At 46.5% G+C, this 22,105-nt stretch overlaps 8 protein-coding genes across 8 annotated transcripts; 4 read left to right on the forward strand and 4 right to left on the reverse strand.

The window, feature by feature from the left end:
- Positions 1-1,469: 1,469 nt before the first annotated feature.
- Positions 1,470-1,877, forward strand: EV420DRAFT_1570291 (uncharacterized protein). The gene is made up of 2 exons (XM_060474249.1): positions 1,470-1,627; positions 1,680-1,877. Exons 1-2 carry the CDS (start codon positions 1,534-1,536, stop codon positions 1,856-1,858), a joined length of 273 nt encoding a protein of 90 aa, XP_060325949.1. The 5' UTR covers positions 1,470-1,533; the 3' UTR covers positions 1,859-1,877.
- Positions 1,878-4,927: 3,050 nt separating this feature from the next.
- Positions 4,928-5,794, forward strand: EV420DRAFT_1484031 (uncharacterized protein; the record flags this gene model as incomplete). The annotated part of the gene is made up of 5 exons (XM_060470037.1): positions 4,928-4,958; positions 5,012-5,233; positions 5,450-5,476; positions 5,530-5,584; positions 5,761-5,794. 5 exons carry the CDS (start codon positions 4,928-4,930, stop codon positions 5,792-5,794), a joined length of 369 nt encoding a protein of 122 aa, XP_060325950.1.
- A 1,040-nt stretch (positions 5,795-6,834) lies between these two features.
- On the reverse strand, positions 6,835-8,441 carry EV420DRAFT_1570306 (uncharacterized protein; the record flags this gene model as incomplete). Its single annotated transcript, XM_060474250.1, has 5 exons — positions 6,835-7,333; positions 7,394-7,581; positions 7,632-7,812; positions 7,859-8,111; positions 8,158-8,441. The coding sequence occupies 5 exons, from the start codon at positions 8,439-8,441 to the stop codon at positions 7,319-7,321; spliced, it is 921 nt and encodes a 306-aa protein (XP_060325951.1). The 3' UTR covers positions 6,835-7,318.
- A 1,806-nt stretch (positions 8,442-10,247) lies between these two features.
- Positions 10,248-11,925, reverse strand: EV420DRAFT_897958 (Alpha/Beta hydrolase protein). The gene is made up of 7 exons (XM_060483922.1): positions 11,692-11,925; positions 11,630-11,635; positions 11,540-11,569; positions 11,319-11,485; positions 10,961-11,267; positions 10,697-10,912; positions 10,248-10,642 (listed from the first exon to the last, which is right to left on the reverse strand). Exons 1-7 carry the CDS (start codon positions 11,832-11,834, stop codon positions 10,600-10,602), a joined length of 912 nt encoding a protein of 303 aa, XP_060325952.1. The 5' UTR covers positions 11,835-11,925; the 3' UTR covers positions 10,248-10,599.
- A 567-nt stretch (positions 11,926-12,492) lies between these two features.
- Positions 12,493-12,933, reverse strand: EV420DRAFT_1767765 (uncharacterized protein; the record flags this gene model as incomplete). Its single annotated transcript, XM_060480934.1, has 3 exons — positions 12,712-12,933; positions 12,598-12,657; positions 12,493-12,548 (listed from the first exon to the last, which is right to left on the reverse strand). The coding sequence occupies exons 1-3, from the start codon at positions 12,794-12,796 to the stop codon at positions 12,493-12,495; spliced, it is 201 nt and encodes a 66-aa protein (XP_060325953.1). The 5' UTR covers positions 12,797-12,933.
- A 375-nt stretch (positions 12,934-13,308) lies between these two features.
- Positions 13,309-14,681, forward strand: EV420DRAFT_1570316 (uncharacterized protein). The gene is made up of 4 exons (XM_060474251.1): positions 13,309-13,735; positions 13,789-13,918; positions 13,977-14,426; positions 14,492-14,681. Exons 1-4 carry the CDS (start codon positions 13,730-13,732, stop codon positions 14,503-14,505), a joined length of 600 nt encoding a protein of 199 aa, XP_060325954.1. The 5' UTR covers positions 13,309-13,729; the 3' UTR covers positions 14,506-14,681.
- Positions 14,682-15,285: 604 nt separating this feature from the next.
- On the reverse strand, positions 15,286-15,798 carry EV420DRAFT_1276499 (uncharacterized protein; the record flags this gene model as incomplete). Its single annotated transcript, XM_060467961.1, has 1 exon — positions 15,286-15,798. The coding sequence occupies one exon, from the start codon at positions 15,796-15,798 to the stop codon at positions 15,286-15,288; it is 513 nt and encodes a 170-aa protein (XP_060325955.1).
- A 4,644-nt stretch (positions 15,799-20,442) lies between these two features.
- Positions 20,443-22,019, forward strand: EV420DRAFT_898063 (uncharacterized protein). The gene is made up of 5 exons (XM_060483923.1): positions 20,443-20,980; positions 21,036-21,127; positions 21,191-21,281; positions 21,333-21,661; positions 21,721-22,019. Exons 1-5 carry the CDS (start codon positions 20,683-20,685, stop codon positions 21,982-21,984), a joined length of 1,074 nt encoding a protein of 357 aa, XP_060325956.1. The 5' UTR covers positions 20,443-20,682; the 3' UTR covers positions 21,985-22,019.
- Positions 22,020-22,105: the final 86 nt, after the last annotated feature.

The following is a 22,105-nucleotide window of genomic DNA, read 5'->3' on the forward strand; positions in this document are numbered from 1 at the left end:
AGGGATACCCAAGGGAAGAAAACTCTTGGGTAGATGAACAAGACCTAGACAACGCCAGGGACGTAATCGAGGATTTCGAACAAGTATCCTTCATCACTCGACCACCCGCAGACTGGTGGGAGGAAAATAATGAATCTGATTCGTGGTCCGAAACAGAATCAGTAACGGAATCCGAAGTTGACCACCCTTTGGTTCAGGCAATACAAGAATACCTGATAAAGCCAAACGTGCCCTCTTTGCTTGGAGCCTACCTTCCGAAACCCAACTATACTGCAGTCGGGACGACTGCCTTAACAGGGGGGTAATATTACGATTTCGCGCTATATCTTATCTTATCGGCTTCCTTGTAATCCTGCTATGCTAATCTTCCGGACTTGATCGCATTCTACCATGTGGGTTCAGTGCGTTTACCGTACCGTTGCAGACACTTGTAGTATATTTAGCACGACTCAAACTGTATTTAAGTAGCTCGACTGCAGGTCTTAAACCTCAGTCTCGAACTAAAGTTTATTCACCCGATAACTTAGTCTGAACTCACTCTCGCTCAACTAAGCGATAGCTCCCTGCACATAAACCTGCGAGCAACATAAGGCGCCTGACCGAAGTGCGAGTCACGCCTAGTTGTTTGATCTTGTTTGTGTAATCGGTCGCTAACACACTTCTGCTCCCTTATCTCCCCAAATGACACGTCGAACACACCCTCTGCTGACCGTACTCATACACAGTCAACAGGATATCACGGCCTCCTTGGAAGTAGTCGAGATGCGGCGCCGTCATGAGATATACGCGTGTAATTTCTTTAACAGGTGCGCCTCAGGCATTCACTCCAATGCTTGACAGGACTTTACCTTACCTATTGTTCAGTTTCCGTCTTTATTTTGGGTTCGACTCGCCGATCCTCTATAGTCATATAACAGGAGGCCAGCCAAGAACCGTGCTTCCCCAAACTCGGATCCCGTTTCCCCAAATGATTAGCTAGGCACCCCTCCCCAAGGAACGCGAATTCTACCAGCGGCCGGCTGCATCAGCAAAACCCAGAAGTTGTCTTTTGCATCTTTTCAGTCTTGCACAAGACCAAAAAGACAGCAAAGACAAGAAGATCAAGGGTCTTTACCAAGTAAGGTACATATTCTCGTCAAGAAGGATTTTGCCTTGGCAAGATCTATCGCTGTCTTAGGAAGAGAACATCTTCCCGTCTTTTGTTTCTTTCTCTTTCATGTTCCAATGGCTTTGGAGGATATAGAAATTCTAGTATATTGATTTCTATCTATGACAATGAACTATAGCACATAACGCTAACACTACGACCCTTTCTGCCTCAGAGATAGGAATGAAGCCGTGACATAACAAGAGAGATGTTGCAAGAATGGGCACCTATAGGAAGGATAAGAACGTGATTTCGATGGCATGACAGTGCTAGGAATATATCAGTATTGCATCAGATTGTCAAAAGAAAACACACCACAGAAGGGAGAACAACAGCTAAGCAGTCTAACCGACACAAAATACAATGGTGAATAATTATATGGGGGAATGGAAGAAGCACGCACCCTCCGGCACATCCCTTCCTGGATGGCCACCATCCTAGTCTTCACAACAGCCCTCTCCTTGGTCTGCACACATCCATCTACAGCTCTGGTCAGTTCAGCAGCGAGGGATGATGAGGTGTTGGGTCGTACCACTTCTTTTCTCACCTGTTGGCAATGACGGCAGCCCGGAAGGAAATACGAGAATCAGATATAGTCAATTCAATGAGAGACACCCGTACCTTTGCCCTCGTACCACCAGTACATGCCCAATGGCCCCATCGTCGGTATCGAGTTGCAGTAAAGTGAGGGAGAGAGGAGGGAGGGAATAATCAATTCGGACTCCGAGTTAAAGTCCAACATGACGTTGACATGTTCCGGACATGCCCGGGCGGAGTTTGAAAGAACTTAGAAGATTTTTTGTTGCTCTTCCGCCATTCCCTGCCATTCCATGCACCATCTGCAAGTGGCTGCACTGCTGCAACGCTGCAACATCACCGTGACGGATGTGCATGGGCTTCAATATTGCAATATCTAACTTCAATCCGTATACATACCAACTGCAAGGTCATTCGAAGACCGCCCCAATCGATAAGATCAGAAAGCCGCAGAAGAACCGGTTTGCCAAGACCAAGACTCGATCACCCAAGAAAAAGAGGCAGAAAGAGGGCTAGAAAAAGACCAAGCCCGGAAAGACTAATTCTGGGTTTTGCTGATGCGGGACCAGTCAGTTTCGTTGTCCCATCCCCTTGCTAACGAGATAGCCCGTTCTCTCGTGCGCCTTGGCTTTGTCTCCCCACAGAGATCTTCTCTCCCTGCTCAGACATCCCAATCCACCCCCGGGGGCACAGGATCTCCATTCCATCTCATCTCATTTACATGTGCTCCCAACGTTGTCTCGTACTGCATGACAACTAGTACTACTGCCATATGGCAGGATGCACGTCTTGGTGACTAGTGCGAATCATGCTGCTATATGCCAACCTGACTCCTCCAACATCACAGATCGGGGGGATAATGACTGCAGGTTAGGACCTTAAAAATTAGCCAACATGAAGGGATGGGACAGAAGATGTAAGTGCAACTGGGTGTATGCTCTATTCCCTGGACGGCATCTGCAGTGAGATTGGCCATCAAGATTAACGTCCACCTTGGGCTCGCTCATCTCCATCTTCATCTCCTGTTCGATCAGACAAAGCTTCGTATCCAGTGGCGCCAACGGCAACCCCTCGTTCATCGAAACCAGTCACCGCCAACAGCAGTCCTTCCAGAACCACTGTGTTTATACCCCCAGGTGGACGATAAAATCTCGCTGGTGGCGTTGTTAAATCGTCAAACTGAGCTGTCCGATTCGCACTCGTGGGAAATCTGACTTAACAGATAGGGGAATCGCAAGGTATCTACGTACGTTCGTTTTGTCTGTTCCATCACTTTCACTCACAGTCGTCCGATAGTGTATTCATGGTCCATTGTCCAATTTCGTCTTGCTGGGAATGCTCAACGTCAACCTGACCAAGAGTACGAAGCGGATAGTCCCGGGCCCAAGGAGGTTTTCAGAAGTAAAGAACTGCTACGGACCTACCACAGCCTCCACGTCAGCGATCATCCGGGACCAGCAGCTTTGGCTTTAATCTCCCTGCTTATGATATTCATCACATCTTGATCCATCTCATCGATCTCCCTGCGCTAATGTTGTCAATGTCAACTTGCTTCGATCTGCTACGGCCCGAGCATACTATCTTTCCGCAGCACCAATGTCTCGTCATGGAGTTCAGCCAAAATAGTGTTCTATTCCCTCTATCGAGGCCATCCAACGCTACGAGCTTATAACACCCAATTCACGGGTCATTGCGAGTGCGTCTTTGATTCATTCTGCGAATCTAACTTGTCCCTAATGTCTCGTTCATTAGGACGGTTTCCCGGGAATGTGAACTGAGGAGGGAGGTGTTATGTGGTATCGGAGCTCGTCAAAGCATACCCTTCGTGTGTCCTGTCCCGTTCGTCTTTCTCTCCCATGTTTGACTTGATGCACCTCCTATAGATACTCGACACTGGTACAAGGATCTCCATGAAGAAGTCTCTTTGCAGCGCATGCTCTGGAACCCTGCTTAATAAACTTTCAGACCATGTGCAATCACTGCACAGATGCGATTCCTCTTTCCGCGCCCTCTGTTTCGAGTCGTCGTACGACTAGACATCAATTCGAAGAATGTACTTGCATTGCATTCTATAGCTCGATGCTGTTCGGAGTGAATATGGGCATAATGAGTGCTTTCAATTTGTGAGGGTTCGTCTTCGTTCTTCATATTCGAGTGAGCGCCATGTTCACAGGTATCTGCTTGGCTCTCTAGAAGGCGGATATGGACGCTTGCATAATTTTAGGTATCCAACTTTGATGGTCGCTTGACGTACGCCGTTGTACACTGCATCTGAGAAGGCTCACCGTGGATCTATTAGGACGTTTCTTTACTTTGGAAATTATGGTCGGCTTTGTTATCCCGTCCTCTTACCGCGTCTAACGAGATACCATTCACAGATTCCCATCGTCTCGGGTGCCCTCGCGGTGGTACCAAGAAATTGCTCGCATTTTTTTGGCTATGCATGCTTGAAGAATACAATACCTATTTCCAGCTAGTAAACACGAAAGTTCTGTTGGAGCCCTGACCACAGATGGCACCAAACAATGCAGTCGAGATCAATGGACAGAACTCGTTGACAGTCAGATTCGCCTTCTCTGAAAGATATTGGCGGAGGAAATCAACAGGCGAATTTCAAAGGTGGGTGATACGTAGTATCTACGCAACTCCCGTTTGACACCGTCGTTTAGGTTCCCTTTGGTACTGAATGGCAAAAATGACTTGGCAGAGTGTCAGAATGGGAGGTAGTACCGTGGGTGATGAAGCTTTGAGGAGTTTGGGTTAGAAGATGTCTGTAAGACTCTTTCATCAAACGTGTTCCAAGTATCTGCCAACTTCTGTTCTGTTGCAATGACCCCATCGTATGAAGGGAAGGTCCTAAACATCTTCACTTTACATTAATAATCCTCTTTGGCCTGTCTTCTTACTATAGCGCGCGCGGAATCAAGAACTTCGTGACGTTGACTTCCAAGTCCTTGTGTTTACGTTGTCAGGTCTTATCCTCGTCAACATTTTGTGGAGCTGGAGCGGGTTGTTCCCTTCTTCGTGTCAGCTACCATTCATCGGGATCAAGCCAACTTGTCCTTGGAGGAATAGCACTATCTGAACTGGTCGTTCGCTCTCAATAAGAACGATGTTCTCGTGCGACCATCCAGATCAACCTCGCTTTGCTGGGTGAAGAAAATGGCGGGATCATGGCATGGGGCATCTTGCATGTGGTTTAAAATGGCAGGACCAAGGAGCATAGCGTTGTCGGCGGAGACAATGACCGATCGATGGCATTTTGGACTTCTGAGTATGTTGTTTATCGTTTTTTCATGGGTATCTGATCAATATTTCTATCATTAGCACTGTCAAACTTTACGCCCGACTTCACCAGAGCCCATTTTCGCTGCATCCTCGCAGCCCTCTCCAAAGTTCCTTATCTGCTAGTTCAGAAAGCAATATCCCCACCGCCTGCAGTTCGGATCCATGAATCCATGAAGCAGGAGTCAGATGTACAGATTGACGGGTCTCTCCCGTCTCTACTGACTCGTTCAAGCTATCTTCCTACCTATGACTCTGAGGAAGGTGTGCGAACGTGTTTTACCGCCCTTTCATGATGCGATGGGCCTTCCAAGAACGACGAACGGCGAAAGACTCTGCAGATGGTTAGGGAAGATGGCAAGATGCGAAAGCAAACGATTCAAACCTTCTCCCACCCTCCCACACCACACGTAGTGGAAGCTCCGAGCAGCTCACTGCGGAGAAATCGATCTGCGCTACATTGAGGCTGCTGCAGCGCAGGTCTGGATGGCGAAACAGAATTATGGAGTAAGTACATGTATTCTCCAGCCTTATTCCCGTCTGATCAAATTCTTTTCCAGTCCTTCGTGCATTTTCAGAAGCATCTCGTCTTCTGGCTACATCACAATTAAACCAGTAAGTGTTCTTTGTGCTACTTCCTGTTTCAAGTTGATTTCTGAGATGCCGCTCAGTACTTTGACCTTGGTACCGAAATCCCGGATATGATTTCACCAAATATTTCTTCTTGATGTACGGAGTCAGACCTTGATCACATGATCAGGTTTTAATTCTGAATTTCATTCAAATTTCAGTGCGCTGGGGGGCCACATAGCTAACATTGGATAATTTGCATGTACCTCCGAAGATATATTTTAGTATTTTATAAATACTCAAACCCTCCTTCTGAGTAAACCGTACCTCTGAATTAAAATTTAAAGTCGAACAGACTTGCTCGATTTGATGTTCTAAATTTGGCTATCATGGGTAACCACACGATCAGGAACTTTCAGAGTTCTATAAGTCAGGCAAAGTCTTGCTGCAGCGTAGTGGAGAGACGCACCTATTGAAGAAACACCACATGCAGATACTCATATTCAAGAGGGCCGTCTACTGGTACCATGTATCGAATATACCAAGGCAAAGCCGCAGGTCAACCTAAGCCACTTTTCAGGAATATGGCAAGCAGGAGGATATGACCAGCAGAATGGTTTACATGGCAGACCGTCTTCCGCTAAGAAAGCAGAAGGATCAGAAAGCCCTTTCCAATCCAATCTATGTCACAAGACAAAGCATTTAAAAAGCAATAGAGGTCATGCAGGCACGTTCGAGCTGCGGTACTCCTCTGGGCGTCGGTGTTTGTGGTTTTGGCTAGAGATGATGCAATAGAGGGTCCGAGATTCATGGAGCTCGAGAGAACGGTGCCGCAGTTGGGGCAGATTTGCCGCGGCATGGCGTATTTCGGCTCACTCCGATCCGACCTCCCTGCCGTTTGCGCTCTCATCGATAATACGGGAAATTTTCTGAATTCTGAGTATCACAGCAGAGGCCGATTCATTTTAGATCGTAAAAAACAAAACCTTAAAAGGTTTTGTTTTAGCGAAGCCTTTATCAGTCCCGAAAAGGCCGTCTGTAAAACGGTATGAAAAATATTTCCCCCTATAGAACAAAGGAATTGAGATAACGTTTCATTTTACAGTACTCAAAACGAGGGCGTAAAAACTGAAGCCGAAATCGAAACCTTTTAGAATCCCGTTTTACACCATCAAAAACACACCAGCCACTGCAGTGTATGGAGTTCGTCAAGACATTCTGAAGATAGCATCAATCCACTTCATCATCCCTAATCATCCTACTCTGATTTTTTTAATTCAGTTTCATCGACCAGAGCCTCATCATGCATGAGATTGACTGAAACATACAACTGTCGACCAGTTTGAATTGTCAAAAACAACACAGGACTCGGACCTGTGCGGATACGTTGGCTTTAGTAACAGACCTACGATCTGTAGTAGAACAAGAGATAATCTGCTAAAATAAATAATCTGTGCTCAAAACACAATACACCCCATCGGGGTGAAATTTTCCCAATCGATGTCCAAGGAAACCTAAATGAACGGGAGTTCAATGTAATTGTGAGGCCACTATTACCGCAAATCCTTCTAAAAGCCCATCGTGTGAATGCTAGTCACCACAATAGTAGAGTCGAGAAATACGCGGAAAGATGATCTAAGCGCGAGTTAGCGACACGTCATGGTCGATGAAAGGTACGTTGTCGTCGTCATCATCGACAGTCACGATCATCCCAATCGCGCGCTACGAAGTTTTCATCGGGCCAATCGGGCAACCCCTGCAGGAAACGCCGAAGATCTGTTAGTGATGAACGTCCTCCCAAAAACTGGCAGATCATTAGTTCAATCAAAATCAATGGAAGGAAATATAACATACCGAAGTTCGAAAAGCCTCCATGAACCGTTTCGCATGCGACACATTGGTCAGTGGTGAAGCGTCGGACTGAGCTATGAGGGCCAGCAGCCCTACCATGTCTCTCACAGCCCAAATCAGCTTGAATGCGTCCATATTCATGGTGTCAACCCGGGAGACAATGTTGCTCGCATACGAACTTGCATTGCTTGCTAGGCGAAATTGAGCTGCGACGTGACTATTTGCGTTTGAAGACACGTACTTATCATCGCCAGCAAAGGGCAGAATGGAAGAACAAGATACATCAAGTTAATGATTTTAGAATCAGAAGCTATACCGAAAAGGGACCAGACGAATCCCGAAAGTGCGCACACAAGAGCCAGTGTCAACAAGCCCCGGAAGAGATGGTCGACAAATCTAGCGTGATTCTTGAAGTTGAGATTCTAAAGGAATGAGAAAAGATGAGCGTCGCATGATTGAAGTAAAGACGGTTCGGCTGATCCGGTGCTGTCTAATGACCACCTTTTGCAATGACCGCATCTTGTGCTCCAAGATGGGCCCTGAAATTTTGCATCGATAACGAAGATCGGCACTGAATGTTACACTGTCCGAGTCGCAGGCCTGGATTTCCTGAAAAATATCATTGATGAGCATAGGGCAGACGCTTTGAAGGTACCCTTGGCATTCAAGGATCTCGTAAATGGCATGAAGTGTTTTTGTTCGAGTATGCGCCTTGATGATACTGCATCCGAGTCAGGTAAAGAAAAGAGACATACTCCCGCACTCACAATTTGAAGGGGAGGTACTCGTCTTCGGGACGGGACTGCATGAGGAGATTACACAACTCCCTAGACGTCTTATCCAGCTCTCTGAAAGCATGATACGAAGGAGGAACTGCGCGGTGAAGGACTGCCCATAGGCTATAGATCCACTCTGTGCCGGCTATGATATCGTTCTCAACAGGTAATTGATAAAAGTCTGCCCAGTGGGGAGGTGTACCAAAAGGAGCATTCTGGAGATTTTTGGGAAGAGAATGTTTTGAGCTTTCTGGCTTGGCGACGTCGAGAGTCATAGCAAACGAGGTCGAATTGGAAAATACGGAAACAGAGGTGATCAGCTTGAAGATGTTCGGCGCATGTACTGAGCTATCATACGCAAATCAGACTCTCAAGAACAACATGCAGCGACCACCAAGTATCTCGTTCTAGAATCGCGCTGCACTCTCCTGAACCAAATTGATAGTGAAAATGCCTATGTGCTTCTCTTGTGTTGTAGCACCTCGGATAGAAAGTCCCCAATTGCCGCTGGTTGACGCGGCTCGACGGCCAGTGATAGGTATTAAGTTGAAGAGAATCACGTGCGAGCTGGCGACTATTTCAGTGTTCCGACTGGCATTAACTTAGCCTACTTAGCAAACGTGCTTTTCCTCTTGCCAATAGCCACTGTTAAGTCTCAAGATACCTCACCGGCGCAAGACTAGCACTGTGCCATCTCCGAAGGCCCTTTCCCTGATCCTCAAGACAGTTTTGGCCCAGGATGGGACGGCCTTTGCATAGCTCAACCTCGACCCCGAACCAGCAACCTTGTATTCAAGTTGCGCTTGGTGTCCGCGACTTTGTACATTCAAGTTGATGAGCTTGCCATTGTAGTAGACGTAACTTGAAGCCAACTTGGAGGCCCATTACTTGTATCTCGTTTTCTAACCAAGTTCGACGCCCGCTCCATGGACGGACGATGAAGATAAGGCTAGTACAACTTCGTTCATTTGTGGACCCGTTTCACGTCGTCTCGGGCGTCTGGAGTGTTGCGAGATGCCATTATCAGCGCGACGGAACCGGATTTTCTCAGTCAAAGAACTGTTAGCTTTAGTATGTTTCCCCTCTTTTCTCATGTCGTTTCTCAGGTATCATCAGCTGCAAATATGGGCAAACTCTTCCGTAAATTGATGGCAGTCGGAGCATCTACAGAAAGCGAGGACTACGCTGCATAGGCTCTGGCTACTACGCTGTTTCCGCATGAACTTTCCAATATGCTGGAGGGGGTGGAGAAACTAATTTCCCGGTACTTCGCTTGCTTTACGACGACGAATATCTCCCGTTTCCCGATGTTTCTTTCTTCGTTGCCCGATTCTTACGGTGACATCCTGCATCACTAACCAGCTTTGGGACCTGAAGACTCGGTCTTTGGCAGATATCTTGACGCAGGTGGAGGTACTTATTGCCTCCACCTATACAGTTATGTACATTGTCAATTTTATCTGTCGACGTCGTCAACACTCACGCCGTTGGTTACCGAATGCCCTTCCCCGCCTAGCATATGCAAATCTGCGTAAACGCTCCGGAACAACGCTTTCAAATCTGACCCTACATTCTTTTGGCGGGACCCAACATTTGGCTCCAGTGGCGGCGACAAGACATTGGCTAGTGACTGACCGGGCCCTCCTCTACCTTGTAAAAGTCGTACAAAGAGAAATTTTCTGAAACCGGCCACGGCCGATCTCCAACCTCCAATCGTGCGCCTCCACATAGCCCAAGGTTCTGCATCCGATGTCCTTCACACCGGATAGATAGGCGGACCTGATTCGAAATGCAGGTAACTTCCGCGAAACTGAGTTGTAGTTGTTGTAGTTCTAAGTCGCCTCTTTCTTATTGGGACGAGAAGAAGATTATCTGGTGTGCTTTTCTTACGACGGTTATCTTTACTAGCTGATCCAGTTACTCAGGACAAACATACTATACTACTTTTGTCCCTTCGACTCTCCGGGCGAAAGGTACTACAGTTAAACAGCCACAAACGCAAGTCGCTCCAGCCGGAAGCTTCTTGTCGGCCTCCTGGACGTGAGGAGGCCTCTCCGTTCACGGTCTTCTGGTGTTGCCAAGTGCTTGAGGTGCCATAAATACATAACGACGGTAACAGTGACTAGGCCTCTCTCAGATATCACTTGGAAACGGATATTCTGGAACGTTAACAGATCAGATCTCTTGTGTTTGGAACACACCACGGTAAGTGGTCGATTTTCAATTGCAACAATGGTGCTCATCGAGAAATACATAGGGTTTGGACGCGCTCTACTGTCAGTCGATCTTAGCGGTCACATGTGTTTCATGCCATTATCATGCCCAATAATCGTACTGTTTCCCTAATTCGATACATAGGATTTCAGACGGCTGAGAAACTTCAGATATTTCAAAGGTACATATCGGTGCAGAAGATCAATTTACAGTAAAACTTTAAACGGCCGATTCAAGGAATTCCTCAAGGACATGAAGGTATCTAGTATAAACCGATTAGTTTTTGTGATCCACGGCACCTTAAACGACTCTATACCTGTCTTTTTCCTCGTATAGCCCCAGGTGTGTACTGTTGGAAAGCTCAAGCCACTTGATTTTTGGGACCCTCAAGAACCACGGCATGACCGCGACATCCTGTACTTCATCATTGGGCGCACTGACAATCAGCGTGGGATAGGTGATCTTGTGAAGGATGTCGACGATGGACCAGGTCTTAAGAGTTCCGGTCACATTAAATTCCGACGGTCCCAGCCTTGAGAGCTTTCATTGAGCCTGAAGCGTCAATTGAAGGAGTGCTCACATTGTGTGGTAAACGGTAGGATTCTTTCCAAACGACTCAAACGACGCCATGACATCCTCAGGCCACGGATCCAGCGTACAGACGTGTTTCTTCATGAACACCATCATTCCGTCCCCATATTCCTTTGAGCTAGTCGTACCCTCTCGTTCATGCTTCCGCAACATGGAAACAAAATCCGCAGGGAACTTTTCCAAAAGGGCATTAGTCCCTACTTCGTAGAGTTCCATTGACGCCGGCGAGTTGAGAATCACCAAGCGGCGCAAGCCCTTGGGTGAACGAGTAGCTGCATATTGTCCGGCCAGCATTCCTAACTCGGGTGAGTTTTCGACACGGGCATGAGTTTCGATATCTGACACACCTCCCCATGATTGGCCGACTAGGTCGAAGCACTCAGAGATGCCTAAATGGTCGAGGAGGTTATCGAGCTCGTCCATGAAAAATTCTGGCGTCCAGAACTCCTTGGGGGCATCACGCAAATGTGTTGAGTGTCCGTTCCCAATCTGATCGTACGCCACGATAGGTATTCTGGAGCGTTGACTCAGCCACAGTGCAGTAGTGATTAGCACGAAGAATACGCACCCTGCAGATTCCGTTAAGGCCTTATGGACGCTGTAGATGTCGATGTTGTCAGATAGTACCAGGATATTCGGTCGGAGTGATTAAGCCTACAGCATACTGTTGTGGCCATATTTAATTTCAGCAATAACCGTCGAAGCGATACAAGAACTTACTATTCGTGTGTAAAACCAGGTCCTCCATGAAGAGTGACGAGAGGCGGCTTGCCAGATTCCAGGTCGCCGATAACTTTGTACCACGTCTGGTAGGTTTCATTGCCTACTTTGAAAGCTGCTGTGCCAGTAGTTTCGAGGAGCATAATGGACAATGGATGGAGTTATCCTGGTCAGTGAAGGGTATCACAATAGCGTTCCCGGATCCCGATATTGGATATATATAAGGGATGTGAGCATTTACCACTAAGGCAAGTCGTTACTAAGAATAGAACAACTTTGGATCTTTTGTGTGAAGTTGCGCATATTGTGTGGATCTTGTTCCCGTGATGAACCGGCGTAGTGGAATATCATTGAAATCAAGAGGAACAGAAGACCAAAGGCGATACGGACAACACAGCTTATGGCGGCCAGTCACAAGTGTGATATCACAACTTTACGAACAGAAGATACTCTGCGCGCTCTGTCAGTATTCACATGCAAGGCGAAGCAGCGGTGATTTCTAATATCGTACGTGGTCACCAGGAAACCCCTTGCGCATTCATGTGTCTATTTAGTATTGTATATGCAAGTACCGGCTAGTAGCCTATCCCTAGGGCGCCTTTGCGGTAACTACACATTCTATAGACATGGCAAAAACGGCTGTTGTGAACTGTGAATAGTTCGGGTTGCAGACTTGGATGAGCCACATGAGACCGAGCGCTAGATCTATATATAAGTCCAAGTTCGGTGATGAAGGGGAATCAACGTACTGAAAGATGCGAGATAAGCCAGAACAGGGAGAAGCCTGAGTGCATTCCATATTCAAATCTCGGGTAGTTTACCAGTAGGTTCCACATCGGCGCCTCCGCCGGCTCGGACTGTCATAAAGCTCAACAATCAATAAAACGATACAACAATTACACGTACAGATGCGGGGCACAATTCGCTGAGATGGCATAGACTTCAAAGCAGAAGTTTTAGAGGCATCTTTTGATACAGCTCAAAAGTTAGGTGTCAGAATAGAGATGTACATGAACATACCATGAAGTACAAGTGCCATCGATGTGATAGGCGCAGCAAAAATTATCATAGTCCACAGGAGCTTATAGTAGGGAAGTAAAGTCATTCTTGAGTAGGTATAGTCACTAGTGTGATTTGAATGCACTTGCACTCCAGCTGCTAGGCTGTTAGTCACTAGGTAGACAAAGCTTCCTCTGCCTGTGCTGTGTATTTATACTGTTTTCTACTTAATCTACTTTCTCCCCATTTACTAAGCATGCTGAGACATGCTGATAGTATCACCCAAATGTCACAACAGTCACCGTTTAGGACTAGTCGAAGTTCACCTTGATATATACAAATCACATTGAATTGGCCTAGTAAACATAGCCACAGTGGTCCACTGATCCTTGGTTTAAAATTGTTGTATTGTATGTACTTGTATGAATGAAACCGGAAACCCATTACGCGTTACACTTATGGTTTTAGGAAACGATGCCTGCCTGACCAACGAAACGACCCCAGCGTTACGCGTCCATCAAGTACGTACAGTTCGGGTTGAGCTCTCGGGTAATGTACTAGTAGCCGGAAATGTGATGCTCACGTCACGCGTTGGCGGGCAGCCTGCGACGCGCGTCTTGGCTCGCCACAGTATGTACACCAGATTATTTGTCCCATCGATCTGGTTCTGATCTGATTTGATCATAATCAATAAATTTAAACCGTCTCATCATACATGGTATGCCACCACTTTTCAATGAGTTCTTCGGCCAGGCTTTCAAGATCACTTTAGGTACTCGGTGCTATGGGCTTTTGCCATTCAGCGATTGAATTAAGGCCGAGTCTGGCTTAGTGACTCAAGGAAGCGGTCGCTGCAATGAATTGCAAGTTGTTTCAGTAATCTTTGCGGGTTATGGCCTATTCAGGCTGTTAGTGGCACTGATCATCACGGTCTTCGCTGAATTTCCGAGCAGCACCTGTATAATAAATATATATTCCTACATCCTCTCGAATATGGTCAACTAACAGGAGCCTTGATATCCTCAGTCTGTTTCTTGATATGAACGTGTGTTGTCCTTCTACCTCACTGCTGCGCCGCTTACACTCATTCCTGCATAGACTACACTCAAGGAATCAGCCCAAGTCTTCCCACTCCTTCTCATTCTTGCCATCATAGTTATTTCACTGGATGGTTTATCAAATTTCAATGTTATTGATCTTTCCCGGCTGAATTTTGTCTCGTATCATGGCAAGTCTTCGTCTCTATATGCCTCTGCATTTCCTCCAGCTAACTGCCAATACGTTAGACATGCCAAAACCCGCCGCCCATGGCAAGGAAGCTTACAGCCTCGAGCCTTCCTCCGATCATGTGGCGCTACGGTTTGATGACCACAACTATGATATTACATCTGACCATGATTGGGAGTCGATTTTTCCTTCCAACGGCAATGACTACCATGTCTCGATGTATCGACAACTCGCCTGTCTTGACACGATACGCAGGGCACACTTGATTTTATATGCGCGACAGTCAAACACTTCGGAGACACCTTTGCTTCTGAAGGAGGCGCAGTGGTGTTTCGGTTATTTGAGGCAGATTATCCTTTGTAATGCAGATACGACATTGGAACCCAGTGTTCGGGTGTATGATCTAGATGATGTATTTCTACAGGATGCAACCGGCCTTGGAGAATACCATAGGTGCTATGATTGGACAAGAATTCGCCATATAGAAATCGCGCTGTCCAATAGTCTTGGTACGGTTTAGAACTTTCCGTCAGGGTTTCACAGAGGGCTAACATAAATATTATGCATTGTTCAGACACCGGCACTTAGAGTAGAAGTCGGATAATGGCAGCGTAACTCTGGTACTTAGTACGACTATGGATACGCAATATTGTAAATGGTAGAACTCGAGGCGACATGAAAATCCGACGCTATATACATCACTTGAACCTATTAATCTACTTTTGCATTTGGCAGGCTGTTATCTCAACAATTACTGGTATGCACTTTATAGCGAGCGACAGTCTCAAACTGTGTTTATATCTCTTCAAAGTACTGTCGTTAGCATGTAGAGCATTGTACAGCGAGTGTAATCGTACTTAGTCATGCATCAAACAATCCAATGAAAGGATCTGGTCGATGGAGCTCGGATATATCCCTGTGCTGGCAACCTTGAAGGAGATTGGACGCTTTCCAGCAGCATGCAATGATGAAGATGCTCAATAAGGCATCTAGCACGAGGAGAGCGAAGAGAAGAGCAAGACGCTTGGGCTCGTAGGTGGGTGTATTTTGTCCAGTTGACCCTCCTTCATCGGCAGAACCCAGGAGTGTGTATTGTGCTTGCGGTGGGGACATGTGAAGGTGTTGCTACGTTGTCGAGGCTGCGCGCGCTGTTAATATCGCAAAACTTGCACCTTCCATCGAGTTGGTTCATCAACCATAGATATTTTTGTCTCAAACCAGATACAGGAAAAGGACTTAATATGAACATCGAGATGAAGTGTATATAGGACTCTATCTTGGCATCCGTGGGCGCCTGAACAAGGGATCAGAACGTCAGTGAAAACTCCATTAGAAGTCGAGCGTGGACCTCACAATCCGCAACAAGTATCAGTCCGGCTCCTCCCAAGCATGAGTCAGAGGAACATCTTCCCACTCAGCGTAATTTTGCTCCACAAAGCTTCTAACTTCTGTCCAGTCCCAGCACCGGGATTGAGTAGTGGCCGAGGAGTTGATAGGTATCACGGAAATATCTGCCCGACAGAGCAGACCCTGTCGTATGTATTTCAGACAGTGATTGTCATGATACATGTCTCGGTCTTCGGGATGAGCGACTAGGCCAAGTCGTGCGATGACGTGCGCATATCTGAGAGCGTTCAAGCAATGAAGCTGATGGTACATCGACAGGGCGAAGGGTTTGCCCTTTGGACCAAGCCGAACATATCCCTCTTTTGGAGGTAACATGGATTTCCAGGCATCATTATCGTTCAGGGGATAATGGATGTCCGTGTCCTTTATCTCCATGGTCGCTACGTTATATGTTCCGGGGAGCTCTTGAGGCATGCTTCCCCCAACAAATGCTAAAGATACGTCAATCACTGAGGAGAAACGATAGTCTTGCATCACTTGCCGAAGTGAGGATATTCTGCTGCTAAGAACTTAGATATCGCATGATAAAACTTCATCACGGCAATAGCTTTGATAGCAACGCTTGCAAAAAGGAGAAGAATGACAAGAGTCAGGCGGCTTTTCTTCTGCATGATGCCGAGGACACTAGAAGGGGGGATTACTTCAAGGGGCGAGATACCTGAACTATGCTTTTGTACCCACTTCGACGAGAAGTCTTCTTTTTCAGCACAGGATGTTGGTCTATTGCAACTGATATGATGACTGCGGCTTGGGAAACTGGGACCGCTCGATTGATTGATGGAATATAAGCCATAGCATAAGATGTTCGCAATCTGTTCAGGAGTGGCATGATAAAAATATGATGATCCTTTATCAACCTACTGACTCTTTTCACGATTGTGCAGATTGTTCCCCAGACATCGACAACCTTAGTTTGTATCATATACGGAGCATGGGCTGGCCCTGTTGTGAGGAGACTCGATATCGACAATTCGGACACGGTATCAAGATGTATTCACACCAGTAGACATGCAACAAGCAGGAAGTTATTCCAGACACGAACATGCTCGTAAATCTAGAGGTACGTGAGCACCTAAAGAGAATAGACAATCAGAAAACGCAGAGCAGCACCCGGTAACGGGGAAAGGACGGACCATCCAGCCTTCTAATTCGAGGGGCCAGTTGCAAAGATATTATCATAGCCGCCAATAAAGATAAAGAAGTTTAGCGGGCGTTGCGATGCTATTCTCAAAGACCATATTATCTAAAATGGGATATTCTGTCAGCACGGCAAGACGCCATTTTGGCTCTGAATGTGGGCTGCATATTTGCGGACGTACTGTTTGCCGCGAACGCGGGTGTAACCTACGGGAAATGGTTATAAATACAAGCCGAAGTTAAATATAAGAGTAAAATAGAGCAACTCACCCTTGTACGGATATTGGTTTCATGGCTGGCGAAGGGCCAATGATAGTATTATTCATTAGACACACCGGATACCCTTGGTTTGATAAAAAGTAGTCCATAACATCACTGATTTTCAATCTTATTCGATAGCAGAATTAGCTGAAACGCAGGAGGGTTCGCATGGACACAAATCAGCTAGGCCAACATAGCATCATCCTTTTGCGAAACGCATTCAAGAAAAGAGGATTCTCGAAGTAGATTTCTTTAGGACTAGAGCCAAACCTCCAAATGTCCAGCTCGAATGGAGATAAGACTCGCCGAACATTTCGGGGGCATGATGTCGCGAGTTAGGAAAGATGTCGAGAAAACTGCTGTAGCTGGCCATCCAGTGATCTGGAGGATACTTCTGAGTTGTCTCGAGGTCGATGAGCCTGAAGTAAACGCGGAGAGGATACAATGGTTGACGCGAATGGATTTGGGATACAACTGGGTAAAAAATATGATACATGAGAAGCGAGATGGGCCTATGCTAGCCAAACAGTCTTAGTGGTATCACTCCGCATTAATGGATGAAGGCGGGAAGAACAACGGTCCGCCTAAATGCCTTGTATCGCGAAGTCACGCCAATCTTTCGTACGACTGATGCGCATGAACAGTTCTGTTCCGAGAACCAGACGACGAAAGGAAACTTGAAGCGGAATGTGGAACAAACTCACGTTGTGCAGGGTTACATTTGCCTGAACATACCAAGGCAGTCGTCACGCTCCTTGTTATTCGTCACGTACGAGCGTCGGGCAGGACCAGTGAACAAGTAGCCGTCCTGTCCGTGTTACGATCCCGCTCTCAAAAGACCTTACTCCGCCCAAATCTTCTTCCCTTTCGTGTATCCTCGAAGCTGGAATATTCAGGTTCGTAGGCTGCCGGAGGAATCAGAATATGGGCCAGTAGACACGGCAGATTGAGAGAGGGAGTCATTGCAACTGTAGACCAAGTTGGTTGACCGAACCGGCGTTTCCGTCCGATGGTTTAGTTGCCAGCCGGCTACTAAAGTCATACTTGGCTTCGTTCTCTTTCGTTCTGCGCTCCCGCTGCACTGGTCACTGCACATAATGCTTCAAGCTGCACTAGCACCTCGTCACGGTATCGAAAGCCAACTAACGCTAGTGTAATTCCTCGCACAAGCGTGACATCACCACACGATTAAGGTTGTCATTCGCTCTCGCCGAGATGTCCTCGACTCCGAACCGGCGCTGTACAATCCCTTGGCGCAAGAACGGTATGGAATTTCCAGGAGGCGTTGAGGATAAGGATTCTTCTTCTTCCACCATATACATCATCGATTCTCACGGGTGCGGTTTTCTGACCCCTCTCACGTGAATGGCCTCTGAGTCTGAGTGAGTCTGGCGATGCCGCTTATCGCAGTGAATGATCATTTCTTGTTAGTCTAGATACGGGAACTTCACAACTGTTCTCTTGTAGCTATAGGTGTATTAACTTGAACCGCTTCCCTTTGTGACCCCCGTTGGTCCAGGGTGTGTATGTCCAGGACCTTGGCTCTAGGGTGCTCGTCACGACGATATTGTCACTTGGGACCTCTTTGTCATCCAGTAGATCCCTATACCCCCTCCTCGCATCATTCTCGAGCAAGACCATGGTGGACTCTACATACTCGACATCGAACACTTCAGCATCATTTTTGTATGTATTTCTTCACTCGGAATCTGCTGTCCAACTTTTATTTACTATATTTCTTTTTATTCTAGAGTCTGTTTCAACGACTCTGTATCTTGGCTGGTTAAAATGAAGTGTTACTTCTGTTATTTGTGCAAATAACGGTCCTTCTTTCGCGCTGCTTTAGCTTCACTTTGGACCGTACGAAAAGGTCTAGGTTGTGACGCAATCCCTTGTCTCCGCCGTCTCGTGCTGGCTACAGCGACAGGGAGAGTCGAACTTGTGACACCCCGGTTTAAGCTGCCCATAGGCTCACAACATTTTACGTTTATCGATCGCACCCATTCGTGACTCCATGGACGGTACAGAGATTGATGGCCTGATAGAAAGGGCGGTACATTCAGCTACCCGTGCACTAAACTGAATGTCTTCCTGGCGGAGGATCGTAACGCAAACCTAATTCTTGGTTCAGAAACGAATGTAGCCATTCTCATCTTCTCTGTCATGATTCAGCACTGCTCCTTCCGGAGAAAAACAGGCTCAAGATCCACCTTCCGACGAGGTTTCGAGCGTGCTACTTAGTCGGCGGTGATCCATCTATTATTCCGAAAGCTTTGACTTCTCCCGCTACTATTTATATTGTTGAATACTTTGCTGACACTTTGATGATGGATCTGGCTCAGTCAACATAACCCGTCTGATGACTGTGCTCTCGAAGGTGGAGGCTGGTTAATTATAAATTACTATGCGTTTATAGAGTGAATCTTTAAACGTGTATCTAGGTGTGTCTTGGTTTCTTTGATATTACTGACCTTACGTTCACCTGTCTCTTTTTCCGCCAGTAGGCCAGAGACCCGAGTCTCTATTCTCTTCCATACTGAATGATAGAATACTGATTCAAGGAACTACTATCACCGACGTCTTCGATATATATATAGCGCTTTGACTTATAAACCTAGTGAATCGGGGTACAAAGCGTTCATCTGGGTTAGGATCCAGAACAGATGTTGTTTACGATACTTTGCCCTATGAAAGCCAATGAATCTGCAATGGCTGCAGTTCGACTGTCGTTAGGAATAGGACAAGTAAGCCAGAAGGTGTGCATATCGCGTGGATCTTGTTCTCATGATGAACTGGCGTAGTGGAATTTAAACGTCATTGAAATCAAGGGGAACAAAGCACCATGATTTGGATGATACAGTTGAGTGGGCGGTCACCAGTGATATCACAACTTTGCAGAAGCTATTCAGCGAGCTTTGTCAGTGTTCACATGTGCACATGGCAAGAAGGCGAACTGGTTTTTTAATAGCGTACGTAGGCGCTAGGAGCTCAAGTTATCGCAATTGTGTGTCTAAAATAAAATATATAGGTACCGGCTAGCCTATCCCACTGCACCGTTACAATATATAGTCATTGAATTACTGAATTACCATTGTATGTACAGCCCTATGTGCTTACACAAAGGTCTCTAGACAGCGGAGAGGAACTGTACTAAACTAGAGGATCAAAATAGCCTCAAATTTTCAACGAAATTGAGCGATAGTGTTCTTTAGCCAATCGTGATACTGTTTCCCAAAGAAGAGCGGCCTCCTCAGGATACATCGGCGAACGGCGTGAGGAATAATGCATGATGTTCGATAACTTGCTATCACCCTTCAAGCTTCACTGGCAGGCGTCCGACTCCTTGAAGTATATTGTACTGGCGATTTATCCTATACTGGGTGCTGCGTTACCGTACCTCGTCTTTAAACAAAGGGACCGGTCAATACAGCAATTCGAACATCTGCTGCGAACAGTTCCCTAAGGCGACGGTCGGAACTTGAGGTGGCGTTGGGGTTCTGTTCCACAATCAGTCCAAGCTTCTCAAGCACCGCGCGCAATGGAAGATCATTACCGATAAGACACATAAACTGGTGAAAAGAGCCAGATATTAAGCACGGCCGTGAAGCTAAGTCCAATTAACGAATGGCATTAATAATAAATATCGGGCACCATTTCAGGTATTACGGCGCTTCGGTGTTCGATTCAAACTCATCAGACCGGGGTAATCACATCGTGACACAGCATGTTTCTATGAATCAATCACTGCCGCCACTGGTGGCTACTTTTCGTGTACCAATCCAGTCCAGCTATCTTGTGTCCAGCGGGCCGAACGGGAGGATAATGATGGCCGTACATTTATTCAGCTTGGCAATCTTCAGTTGCTGCCCACCACCAAAGTCATGCTTCACATGTTTCCCATCGTGATACTTTCATGTATAAGTATGTCTGTGCAAGTATCTGTACCTTGAGATCTGCATCATGCTTTCTCTTAACCTCAGCTGGACTCCAAACGAGTCTCCTCGCGTCCTTCTCAGTGAACGATCCTGGTTCGCAGGGATCTTCATCACCGCAGTAGCTTACGGAGTGGCGCTCACACTTTCCGTGCAATGCCTCAGTTTGCTCATTCGTTCCATCAACCCTAGCAACTACAAGATTAAAATGTTTTGGATCTTCTATGTCTCTCTGCTATTCATCTGTGCTACGCTGTACGCGGCTGCTGGTGCTAAAATCAACGAATTCGCATTCATAGATTACCGTTTATATCCTGGCGGTCCCTGTAAGCTAATCCCATTCCCTCTATGTTCGACTACTTTCTGAATTTAATATTCCAGCAGCATTTGAGTATGACTATTTCTGGTTACCCGTGAACGCCATGGGTAATACGTTTTTCATTATCGCCAACTGGCTTTCGGACGCCGTTGTAGTATGTCTTTACAACCTCTCCGAATATCTATGCAAAAGTCTTACAGTACGAATTCGTTGTTAGGTATGGCGATGCGTCATCGTATACGCAGACTGTGGATATCCACAATGGGCGATATTGGTTCTCCCTGTTCTGGCTTATCTCGCATCTTTCAGTATGTTGATTCCCCTTCATCGCCGAACTTGGACTTTTATATAAGCCCTAGCGATCAGTCTCATGTGGCTCATTCAAGTCTGCAACCCGAACTATTCACCCTGGGTGTTCAAGAACGTTAATTTTACAACACCTTTCCTCTATGTATCTTTGGCCCTGAACATTGTCATGACACTAGCCATCGTGTTGCGCCTATTGATGTACCGATGGAGGATCTCGAGAATCATGGGGAAGAGATACGGAAGCCAATATACCAATGTGGTGACTATGCTCATAGAGTCTGCTGCGCTTTATTCCACATTCTCGATGCTGTGCATCATTCCTTTCTCTTTGAACCATCCGATTCAGAATGTATTCATCCAGGTCTTCTCAGAGGCACAGGCAAGTGCTTAATTGTGTTTCTCCCGTGTTGATTTCATCATCTTTGCTTCGCTCTCCAGATCGTTTCCACATTGATGATAATTTTCCGAGTTGCACGGGGCCAGGCTTGGTCTGCAGACACTGCCTCGACTATCTTTTCTTCGAGGTCCGAGGCTATTGAGATGCCCGGTCATTCGAAGAGGATTCAATTCGCTGATCCATACACATCGATCAATACGAACGAAGACAGCGATTCCGCTTTGAATAGACGCAAGGGTGATGTCGTTGAGAAGACCCTAGAAGTTGACCATAGGAATGATGATGATGCTTCAGAGAATGCATAGAATTGTGTGTCTAATTACCGCCATCTTTCTTCTCTTCCTCCCATGTCGTTGATATTATGGTATCTATCTTTCAGTATGCCCGTAGAGGACCTTCGGTCACACAGAATCCGTCTCGATGATA

Source organism: Desarmillaria tabescens, assembly GCF_030435595.1.
Source record: "Desarmillaria tabescens strain CCBAS 213 chromosome Unknown EV420scaffold_46, whole genome shotgun sequence".
In the NCBI taxonomy this organism is placed as follows: Eukaryota; Fungi; Basidiomycota; class Agaricomycetes; order Agaricales; family Physalacriaceae; genus Desarmillaria; species Desarmillaria tabescens.

What these genes read in the sequence shown, in the direction of transcription:
- EV420DRAFT_897958 (XM_060483922.1), bottom strand. Translation starts at nt 11,834, where the DNA reads ATGCTCCTCGAAACTACTGGCACAGCAGCTTTCAAAGTAGGCAATGAA. An exon ending in GCCTTAACGGAATCTGCAGG is followed by an intron (nt 11,486 to 11,539) that starts GTGCGTATTCTT and finishes TCAACGCTCCAG; the next exon opens with AATACCTATCGTGGCGTACG. An exon ending in CTATACGAGGAAAAAGACAG is followed by an intron (nt 10,643 to 10,696) that starts GTATAGAGTCGT and finishes GGTTTATACTAG; the next exon opens with ATACCTTCATGTCCTTGAGG.
- EV420DRAFT_1570291 (XM_060474249.1), top strand. Translation starts at nt 1,534, where the DNA reads ATGGAAGAAGCACGCACCCTCCGGCACATCCCTTCCTGGATGGCCACC. An exon ending in CTTGGTCTGCACACATCCAT is followed by an intron (nt 1,628 to 1,679) that starts CTACAGCTCTGG and finishes GTTGGGTCGTAC; the next exon opens with CACTTCTTTTCTCACCTGTT.
- EV420DRAFT_1570316 (XM_060474251.1), top strand. An exon ending in GAATTTTGTCTCGTATCATG is followed by an intron (nt 13,919 to 13,976) that starts GCAAGTCTTCGT and finishes CCAATACGTTAG; the next exon opens with ACATGCCAAAACCCGCCGCC.
- EV420DRAFT_898063 (XM_060483923.1), top strand. Translation starts at nt 20,683, where the DNA reads ATGCTTTCTCTTAACCTCAGCTGGACTCCAAACGAGTCTCCTCGCGTC. An exon ending in GGCTTTCGGACGCCGTTGTA is followed by an intron (nt 21,128 to 21,190) that starts GTATGTCTTTAC and finishes ATTCGTTGTTAG; the next exon opens with GTATGGCGATGCGTCATCGT. An exon ending in AGGTCTTCTCAGAGGCACAG is followed by an intron (nt 21,662 to 21,720) that starts GCAAGTGCTTAA and finishes TTCGCTCTCCAG; the next exon opens with ATCGTTTCCACATTGATGAT.